General features: G+C 38.5%; 1 protein-coding gene across 1 annotated transcript; it reads left to right on the top strand.

Moving 5' to 3' along the window:
• Positions 1-6069: 6069 nt before the first annotated feature.
• On the top strand, positions 6070-10050 carry LOC113706064 (uncharacterized). The gene is made up of 4 exons (XM_027227955.2): positions 6070-6372; positions 7184-7775; positions 7865-8213; positions 8598-10050. Exons 1-4 carry the CDS (start codon positions 6070-6072, stop codon positions 10048-10050), a joined length of 2697 nt encoding a protein of 898 aa, XP_027083756.2.
• The last annotated feature ends 1117 nt before the right edge of the window (positions 10051-11167 follow it).

Here is an 11167-nt window from a genome sequence, read left to right as displayed (position 1 = left end):
CCAAATTCAAGGATGAAATCATGATTTGTAGAATATTAAACCAAGTTTGTTGGTTAGACTTATTTGCTGGTCATATGGCATTAGCTTATTAAACATATAGACTAAGGGCGAACGCCCAGTATCCACGTCGGATGTGGTCGTCCTCCGCGTGGCGGCTAGGGATTCGTTTGATGGTGACATGGAACGAATACATTGGTTGGCAACTGTTGTAGATGCACCGGATCATTCCTCCTGTTGTGTGCCTGCTTTTGTTTCTTTAGTTCCCCCCCCATTGTTTTCTTCTTTTCTTTCTGCTCAATGGGCGGCTGGTTGAGCTCGTCGGTCACCTCTCTGCCACTTCGTCAATCTCCTCTGTACTGACTCCACCCACTCGAAGCTTTTCCTCCTTGTGCACTCTTCTTTGCACTCCAAGTTTTACCTCCTTCTGCACTCAATTTCACCCTCCTCTCTGCTGTTGTGTTTCCTCCGCATTTTCACCCTCACCTTGCTGTTCACTTTATGCCCTTACACATCTTCCACCTTCTAAGACCCGTCTTTTGTTGGTCCTGTTTGCCTGCATCCGTTAGGTTGGCCCCGTCAGGCGCCTCTCTACTCGCTGAGCCAGCTCGTCTCTACCGGCTCCATCTTCCTTCTGTCCTTCTTTTTCTTTCTTCCTCGACCACATATTCCCTTTTCTTTCATGCAGCTCCAAAATTTAGCTCCGTTAAGCTCCAAAATTTATCTTCCGTGCCCTGTATGTTAAAAAATTTCCTCTTTTTTCCCCCACTTCACTTCTCCTCTTTTTATTTTTTTCCCAATACATCGCTTTGTCCGGCTACATCGCCTCAGCCTTTACTGTTCCGCTCTGTCCCCTTACACGCCTTCTCCTCCTGCTGTCTCGTCCTGCCTGCTGACGGATTAGGTTGCTGCAATGATGACCGATGTAGCTGCTTCTCCTTACCTCTCCCCACGATTAGGCATTTGTTCTTCCATTCGTGTTTTCCTACTGCTGCTCCTTCTCCCTCCTTCCCATTTCGCTGCCCCAGGTAACCTCTCCTCCTCTTTTTTTCACCTGCTTTTATCGCCTTTTCCGTTTCCCTTTCCTTTTCCGCGCGATGTTTGTTAATTGCACCTCCAACCAATTAGAGCCTTTCTTTTGAAGGAATCCCTCCCCCCCTTCCCACCCTCCCATTCTGCTTTTTAACTGGATCAGTGTGTGCTTCTGTCTCCCCCCTTCCCCCAAATTCCTCTTGCATGTTACTTTAGCGCTACCCTCTCGAATTTCTCCCTCCCCCAAATTACTTTGTTCTCATGACTTCTTTCTTTCTTTTCTTCTTGTTTCCCTTTGCCAAGATTTCAATTGCATACACGGAACTGAAAAAAATTAAAAAGGTTTGAAAGCTATTTTGAATTATGTATAGTTGTATGCCGCTGTATTGTCACTATAGTAGCTGTCTATTATTGCACTTATGACAATAAAGTCATGGTTGAAATTTAGGATTAAGGTGTTGGAATTGAGGACTTTTAGTAGTAGATTTTTAAATTAATGGATCCTTTTACCAAGTCAATCCACAATTCCATATTGAATGATGATAGTCTTCTAGAAAATTTAAGAAAAAAAAGCCTCAATTAATCACCGTATTGGTAACTCAAAAACTCCATTGAAAGATGGAAGCAAGAAGAAACCTCTTGTCCAACTTGTTTTTTTTTTTTTTGGAACAAATTGGATGTTGTTGTAGATACTTCTATAAAAGCATATACATATGTTGTCTAATGTATTTAAGCTGTATATAACTTCATAGGATTTATTTGTGCAAAGTTTGTATATGAATGATTTTTAAATGCAGAGTTTGGATATGGAAATGGAAGTGCTTTGTGATCTTGAGGTTAGAGCACTGGTTGGACACGAAAATACAGTATGGGGAGTTGGAGATTAAAAGAAATCAAAGGTGAGAAACAATCAGAAAGTTCAATGGTTGAGGTGCAAAGCTAACCAAGACAAGTACGGAATCCTAATTTTTGTGAATTGAGTTTTAGCGCCCCATGTTCTGAATTAAGTTGACTTCAGTCCTTAATATGTTGCAACTTTTGTACATTTGATCCTTATTTTCTGCACTTGATAATTCAATCACTCAAACGTTGAACTAGGGGCTGCTGATTTGTCATTTTAGAAGTAGGTTTACTATACAATTAAAAATGTCATGATATAGCAACATTTATGAAACACGAGAGACCAAAAAAAGAAAAAAAAAACAGAGAGAGAGAGAACATAAGGGACTAGTTTTGTACTGTTCAAATTTTCTGGGGGCTTTCACAAGGTTCGATATTTAAACTATGGAGAGAAAAGTATAATGAAAACAAATCATGAATGACCAAATTCATTAAACATATAGACTAAGGGCGAACGCCCGGTATCCATGTCGGACGTGGTCGTCCTCCGCGTGGCGGCTGGGGATTCGTTTGATGGTGACATGGAACGAATACATTGGTTGGCAACTGTTGTAGATGCACCAGATCATTCCTCCCGTTGTGTGCATGCTTTTGTTTCTTTAGTTTTCCCCCCCATTGTTTTCTTCTTTTCTTTCTGCTCAGTGGGCGCCTGGCTGAGCTCGTCGATCACCTCTCTGCCATTTCGTCAGTCTCCTCTGTACTGACTCCACCCATTCTAAGCTTTTCCTCCTTGTGCACTCTTCTTTGCACTCCAAGTTTTACCTCCTTCTGCACTCAATTTCACCCTCCTCTCTGCTGTTGTGTTTCCTCTGCATTTTCACCCTCACCTTGCTGTTCACTTTATGCCCTTACACACCTTCCACCTTCTAAGACCCGTCTTTCATTGGTCCTGTTTGCCTGCATCCGTTAGGTTTGCCCCATCAGCCGCCTCTCTGCTCGCTGAGCCAGCTCATCTCTACCGGCTCCATCTTCCTTCTGTCCTTCTTTTTCTTTCTCCCTCGACCACAGATTCCCTTTTCTTTCATGCAGCTCCAAAATTTAGCTTCCGTTAAGCTCCAAAATTTATCTTCTGTGCCCCGTATGTTATAAAATTTCCTCTTTTTTCCCCCACTTCGCTTCTCCTCTTTTTATTTTTTTCTCACTACATTGCTTTGTCCGGCTGCATCGCCTCAGCCTTTATTGTTCCGATCTGTCCTCTTACACACCTTCTCCTCCTGCTGTCTCGTCCTGCCTGCTGACGGATTAGGTTGCTGCAATGATGACCGATGTAGCTGCTTCTCCTTACCTCTCCCCACGATTAGGCATTTGTTCTTCCGTTCGTGTTTTCCTACTGCTGCTCCTTCTCCCTCCTTCCCATTTCGCTGCGCCAGGTAACCTCTCCTCCTCTTTTTTTCACCTGCTTTTATCGCCTTTTCCGTTTCCCTTTCCTTTTCCGCGCAATGTTTGTTAATTGCACCTCCAACCAATTAGAGCCTCTCTTTTGAAGGAATCCTTCCCCCTCTTCCCACCCCCCCTTCTGCTTTTTAACTGGATCAGTGTGTGCTTCTGTCTCCCCCCTCCTCCCAAATTCCTCTTGCATGTTACTTTAGCGCTACCCCCTCGAATTTCTCCCCCAAATTACTTTGTTCTCATGACTTCTTTCTTTCTTTTCTTCTTGTTTCCCTTTAGCAAGATTTCAATTGCATACACGAAACTGAAAAAAATTAAAAAGGTTTGAAAGCTATTTTGAATTATGTATAGTTGTATGCCGCTGTATTGTCACTATAGTAGCTGTCTATTATTGCACTTATGACAATAAAGTCATGGTTGAAATTTAGGATTAAGGTGTTGGAATTGAGGACTTTTAGTAGTAGATTTTTAAATTAATGGATCCTTTTACCAAGTCAATCCACAATTCCATATTGAATGATGATAGTCATCTAGAAAATTTAAGAAAAAAAAAGCCTCAATTAATCACTGTATTGGTAACTCAAAAGCTCCATTGAAAGATGGAAGCAAGAAGAAAGCTCTTGTCCAACTTGTTTTTTTTTTTTTTGGAACAAATTGGATGTTGTTGTATATACTTCTGTAATTTTTAATTATTTGGTTTACCAACAATTCATGTTAGTTTTGATAAAACATGTTCCAAGGAAAACAAAAATTTACTTGGGACACCCACATAATTAGGAATAGATATCTCTTTTCATTTTTATTAACCGGTAAGGGAAAGACATTATGTTGATCTCCAATGAAGATGAAGATCACTTACAAAGTGATAGAGACGAAGATATTGATGACAATCAGTTCATCCAAATGATTTCAAAGAAAGCCAAAAAAAGAAAGCCGTACTCAGAAAATGGCAAAAAAAAAACCAAAAAAAAAACAAATGCGATAAGATTTCAAGCTAAAAATTAAAACCTTTTCATGGTATCACAAATGTGCAGTTTGTTGAGATCAATTAAAAGTTCATAAAATTTTTATTGAGTCAAAATTAAGAGGCATCTCCACTTTATCATATTCTCTTTGAAATTTTTTAATAAACAAGTTGTGATTTATGCCTAACTCTCTACTATTTGTAGGTGGTTTTTTATTTTAAAAAAATGAGGAAAAGAAATAGTATTAGATCTGACAGAATTGTGATCATGTTTTCATTAACTTTTAATTCGAAAATGCGTGTGTGTTAAATTTTGATATGGAATAAAAATAGAATGAGATATATACAAGCAAATGTTCTATTTGGTACACACAAGACATGAAAAGAAAACCTCAAGAGAAGTAAAGAAAAATACTATGTTCTTAATGTGGCAGAACCTTGCTGGTCTCGCCAACAACTTTTTGGAACCTATATTTGCCCTATTAAGAAGTTGTAGCCATGATTCTTCTATTGGTGTGTGTGTGTATATATATATATATATATCAAATATAAATCCTATTACAAATTTCATACCTTTCTATTTTGAAAATTTTTGACATTTAATGTGATGATATGCTGTGCACATGAAACGCAATTTAAATAAACAAGTCGTGATTTATGCCTAACTCTCTACTATTTGTGGGTGGTTTTTTATTTTAAAAAAAATGAGGAAAAGAAATAGTATTAGATCTGACAGAATTGTGATCATGTTTTCATTAGCTTTTAATTCGAAAATGCGTGTGCATTAAATTTTGATATGGAATAAAAATAGAATGAGATATATACAAGCAAATGTTCTATTTGGTACACACAAGACATGAAAAGAAAACCTCAAGAGAAGTAAAGAAAAATATTGTGTTCTTAATGTGGCAGAACCCTGCTGGTCTCGCCAACAACTTTTTGGAACCTATATTTGCCCTATTAAGAAGTTGTAGCCATGATTCTTCTATTGGTGTGTGTGTGTGTATATATATATATCCAATATAAAACCTATTACAAATTTCATACCTTTCCATTTTGAAAATTTTTAACATTTAATGTGATGATTTGCTGTGCACATGAAACGCAATTTATTCACAACCCAATGTGCTTATGTTTTTAGATTATGCATTAGTTTCATATATAATTTTTGGTTTTACATTTCCTTGTTTATAAGGAGTAATCTTCTCTTCTTTGCTAAATAGTATGTGCAATTCCTATAGCAGAGAGAATCTTGTCTTGTCCAATATTTCATTCCTCATTTAATCATTTTTCGGCTATTTTTTGGTATATCATATGTTCCTTTTCTTCCTTTTGGACTACTTTGTTTTTTCTTTGGTGGTTTTTGAGGGGTTTCACTTTCAAATCAAAGAAAAAAAAATGTTAGCAGTCTTCCTTTTGGTTTGTGCAGGCCCGTTTCAGCTGCTTCATCTAGCTTGTTCTTTTGCTTATGCCTGCCTGTTGCTTCAGGTAATTTCCTTTCTGCTTGGTTTTGCATCACCCTGTTGTGGTTTTTTTATTTATTCTTATTCTTGTTGTTATGGCTTACTTCTCTATTTGCCCTAACCTCTCCCCCTCTCTCTCTTACTGCTTAGCTTGCTCCGTTCCATTACATGCTATATTTGCTTTCTTTTTACACGCTTAACTTGCAATGTGTCTTCTTCGGCTTCATTGTGTGCGACTTTATACTGCCTTTTGTGTCTTTCCTTTCAAAGAAATACATTGGCCGTTATCTATTTCTATACTTTTCAAGCTCGCATTATCCAAGCATGGATAAAAATGCTAAGAGACGTAAGAGGTATGCGGAAATGTCACATAGTCAGAAAGCTGACCTGCTCTGTTGCCGTCGAGAACAGAACGCTTCAAAGAAGGCAGCCACTGCTGTGCCTTCTTCTGGTGAAACGATCCATTTTCAAAGGCCTGCCCAGAATACCCGAGATTATTTTAGTAGTACTCCATTAGGCTATACTCAGACTGGTGTTGTTTTGGTTGGTGCTGTGGATAGTTCCCTGCTAGCTTCTTCGTTTTTAAATGACAATAGGGAAAATCTATTCACTACTCAGTCGGAATATGTTACTTCAACTTCTTATCCTATGCCAGCCTCTATTCCGTCGCTACTTTCTCGAGATATACTTATAATTTGCTTCGCCATCAATTTGCTTTGTTTTTGTAGCCTAATTAGAACTCGCTTGTTTGCTATCAGACTTATCTTGTATAGCATACAGCTGCCTGTGCCTTTGCACTCCATGCTTTCCGCCTATTTGTTCTTCGTATCAAACTCCAATTTAAAAGTCATCTTTATGTCATTTGAAAAATTGCCTATTTTTCATTACAAGGAGGAAGCTTTCGTATTCTTATTGTCAGCTATCTAAAAAAAGATTTTCTGTTTGTGTGGGTGTCAACTCTGTTTTATTCTGTATCATGCTTAACTATTGAACCTTGTCACTTTTTAGAAAAAAAAACCTCGCTACTCGCTCTTGCAAAGAACCGGCCTGCCTCTTCCTACTAATCATCGTTCCCGTTAGCCATGTCTGGATACTTCTATCTTCTTTTTGGATCTTTCCAGGTAAGAATCTTCAGCATGTGCCTTCCAGATTATCTCGGCTAGAAAATATTCCGACCTAGTTTGTTATTCTTCCTCCTACTCCAAATTGTGAACACTGTGGTGCCAAACGCTTCCCTTTAGAACCTCCTTCTTTTTGTTGCTCTGAGGGTGAAATCTCTGTTGTTGCTCCTGCTATGCCTTATGCTCTTAAGAGTCTATTCATTGGTAATGATGAGGAATGCGAGCACTTTAGGAAGAACTCCGTACATATAATAATAATGTGGCATTCACATCTTATGTTGGTAAGTATGATCGTGAGCTGACAAAAAATACAAAAGGTTTATACATTTCGAGTCCAGGGCCAGGTGTATCACTTCTTGGATGGTCTAATCTCTCCGTCTGATAAATCGTCGAGGGTTCAGTTATATTTTTTTGACACTGATGAAGAGATCACAAACAGAGTTCAAAATTTTGATAAGCTTCGGCTGACCACCCTCAAGCTGTTAATGACAATCCTGCAACAAAATCCTTATAGAAGGTTTTTTAAAGAACTTAGGGATGTTCAGGCCATTGAGACCCATACTATAATTCTTAGGTGCTATCCTAGGCTAGATCAGCGTGTCTTTAATCTTCCTACTGCCTCTCAAGTTGCCGCTATATGGACCGAGCCAGATGATGAGTTGGTTGAGAAGAGCCCCCACATTCAGGTTTATAGCCATTCTAATGCAAGTTATAGGGTCCAATCATATTATGCCTGTTACGATCCTCTTCAATATCCTCTTCTCTTCCCTAGAGGTGAATCTGGTTGGCATCGTGGGATCAAAAGGGTATTCTCAAAAAGGAAGAAACCTGATACCCATGACCCAGAAGTTCATGTTGATTTTTCTTCTGCCCAGGATCCTTCTATCTTATTCCACTTTGAAGATATAGGCATGTCTATTTCTTATATTTATACACTCTTTCTGCTGTCCTACTCTATATATTTTGTTATAAGATATCGCTCTTTTTCCCCTTTTTAGCTGCTCAGCAAAAGACCTCTCAAGATTATACTGTTTCTGCTAGGGGGTACTATTGTTATCGGCTGCAAATAAGAGACAATGATGATTCTATGTTACTTCATAGTCTGAGATTATTTCAGCAATTTGTTGTTGGTACATATATAAAAATTGAAACATCTAGACTGGATTTTCATAGAAAGCGACAAACTGAAATTAGAACAAAGATCCTTCAAGGGATTCTAGACAGTGTTGCAATAGGCCAAATGCAGGGGTCTAGAGTAGGTCGTCGAATTGTATTGCCGGCTTCATTTATTGGCGGCCCAAGGGACATGAGAAGAAGATATCTTGATGCAATGACCTTGGTTCAAAGGTACGGCAAGCCTGACATATTTCTTACCATGACTTGCAATCCGATGTGGAAAGAAATTCAGTAGAATCTTCAATACCTTGAAAAATCACAGGATAGGCCTGATTTGCTGGCTAGAGTTTTTAGAGCTAAGTTTGAAATGTTAAAGGTTGAGCTCCTTAAGAAATAGATTTTTGGTGAGGTTGCAGCCTGTATCTATGTTATTGAATTCCAAAAGCGAGGCTTTACACATGCCCATTTGCTGCTTATTCTTAAATTAGGCTCCAAACTATTGAATCCTGAATCATATGACAAAATTGTTTGTGCTGAAATACCAGACCCTGAGAAGAATAGGCATTTATATTCCCTGATCATTAAGCATATGATTCATGGCCCCTGTGGTTATAGGGATAAACAGAGCCCGTGCATGAGAGCCGGTAAATGCAAAAATCATTATCCTAAAAATTTTGCTCCTTATACAGTTCATGGTGAGGATAGCTATGCATGTTATAGAAGAAGAGATGATGGCCGAAAAATAAAGGTGCGCAAGCATGAGCTCAACAACCCATGGGTGATACCTTACAGCCCATACTTATTAGCTCTATTTGATTGCCACATCAATGTTGAAATCTGCTCCACTGTTAAGCTTGTTAAGTACCTTTATAAATATATTTTTAAAGGTCATGATCTTATCAGTTTTAATCTTCTTGACCAAGAATCTTCTGGTACCATTGATGAAATTAATTCCTTCCTGCAAGCACGTTGGGTTTCACCTTCGGAAGCTTTGTGGCGCATATATGAATTTCGCCTAACAGAAATGAATCCAACAGTTTATACCCTCCAAGTTCACTTTCTTAACCAACAATTTGTTTCTTTTGATAAAAGTTCAGATTTGTGGTATCTGTTAAGGAAGATTGATTTTTCAAAGGCTATGCTGACTGAGTTTTTCAGAATGAACAAAACCAATGCCACAGCTCAGAATTTGAAATGTTTATATAGAGATTTTCCTCGACACTTTGTGTGGACACCAAAAACAAAGACATGGTCAGAGAGGAGTCGTAGAACGGTCATAGGAAGGCTGGTAACTATCGAATCCAGGGAAGGGGAAAGATACTATTTAAGACTTTTACTCACACATATTCCAAATCCAACGTCACTTGATGACTTACTTATGGTTAGAGGTCATAAAACAGCCTTTTTTAGAGAGGCCTGTTTGGAGCTAGGCTTGCTTGAATCTGATTCTTATATAGAACAAGCATTAGAGGAAGCAGCTCATTTCCAGATGCCTTATTTGTTAAGGTCTTTATTCGCATTGCTTCTTTTCTATTGCTGCCCAAAAGACCCTAAACATCTTTGGCAATCATTCGAAGAACATCTATCTTCTGATTATAAACGAAGTTCAGCTCATCGGCATTGCACGCCGATAGAGATCAAAAGAAAAGTTCTTCAAGATATTAATATAACATTGGAGCACATGGGGAAAAACCTCGGTGATTATCATTTCCTTGAAGATTCCTTTGCGTCCTGCCATGGTGAGCATCTCACCAAAGAAATTCACAGTAAAACAACCATACCTATTGATCCAGAGGATCTGCTTCTTGCTCAAAAGTTGAATTCTGGCCAGAGGCATGCATTTGATTTAATTCTGGATTCAGTATCCTGCTCAAAGGGTCAAGCTTTCTTTGTAGATGGTCCAAGTGGAACCGGCAAAACTTTCTTATATCGTGCGCTTCTTGCTTCTCTTCGCTCACAAGGATATGTCGCAATAGCAGTTGCCACATCTGGTGTTGCGGCATCGCTCCTCCCTGGTGGTGGAACTGCACATTCAAGGTTTAAGATCCCTTTGGACTTTTCAAAATAAAAGGCTTGTCAATTAAGTAAACAAAGCAGTGTTGCAAGGCTGATTGTTGATGCTAAATTAATCTTGTGAGATGAAGCTTCGATGGCAAAAAAAGAAGCAATAGAAGCGTTTCATTGTCTTCTTACAGATATAATGGAATCTGATCTGCCCTTTGGAGGAAAAACAATTGTTTTTGGCGATGATTTTTGCCAAACCCTGCCTGTTATTGAACATCTACCTCCACCAGATTTGGTCCAATCAATTCTTTTATGCTCGCATTTATGGTCTCATATGCGTAAACTACAACTAGGAACAAATATGAGAGCTGCCTTAGATCCAGCATTTTCAGCTTTTTTGCTTAGAGTTGGAGAAGGTGTTGAACCTATTGATGAACATGGTCAAATATCTCTGCCATTTCATATGGTTATCCTTATCATAACAAACAAGAATCACTTGACAGGTTATAATCATTTAGTGTGTTATTAGTCGTTCTTTTTGTCCATGTACTTTGATTGCTCCCTCTAATTACATGTACAATCTTCCAAGTTACTTGGGACCATATTTCCTTATCTGAATCTGTACTCATGTGATCCTTACCAAATGATAAATAGATGTGTCCTTTGTCCAAAAAACTGTTCAGTGGATGAAATTAATGAGATGATGATTGCAAAATTCCCTAGATGTCTTCACAGATATATAAGCTATGATAGAACTGTTGATAGGAGATATCAAGTGGATTATCAGGACTTTCTAAATTCTTTGAACCCAAAAGGTCTGCTTCCTCATGAACTCTTGCTCAAAGAAAATTGTGCTATAATGCTCCTCAGAAATGTGAATCCAATAGATGGTCTTTGCAATGGGACCAGATTAATTTGTAGAGAATTGGCTGAGCACACAATTTCTGCTGAAATTGTCTCTGGTCCTCATAGAGGCAAAAAGGTTTTCATCCCAAAAATTCCTTTGCAAACTTCTGACACCGAAAAGAATGGTATTCCATTCATACGGACATAGTTTCCTGTCCGTTTATGCTTCGCAATGACAATCAATAAATCTCAGGGTCAGACTCTTGACTATGTCAGAATTTACCTCCGTGAACCAGTCTTTTCTCACGGCCAGCTTTATGTTGCTCTCTCTAGAG

The sequence above is a fragment of the Coffea arabica genome, chromosome 8c (assembly GCF_036785885.1).
Source record: "Coffea arabica cultivar ET-39 chromosome 8c, Coffea Arabica ET-39 HiFi, whole genome shotgun sequence".
Classification (NCBI taxonomy): Eukaryota; Viridiplantae; Streptophyta; class Magnoliopsida; order Gentianales; family Rubiaceae; genus Coffea; species Coffea arabica.
This window is presented reverse-complemented; position numbering and strand designations above follow the sequence as displayed.

Excerpts from the sequence above, each read along its gene's own strand:
- LOC113706064 (XM_027227955.2), top strand. The coding sequence starts at position 6,070 with ATGGATAAAAATGCTAAGAGACGTAAGAGGTATGCGGAAATGTCACAT. Across the intron at positions 6,373-7,183 it reads TCACTACTCAGTCGGAATAT|GTTTATACATTTCGAGTCCA; the intron begins GTTACTTCAACT and ends AAAATACAAAAG. Across the intron at positions 7,776-7,864 it reads ATTCCACTTTGAAGATATAG|CTGCTCAGCAAAAGACCTCT; the intron begins GCATGTCTATTT and ends TCCCCTTTTTAG.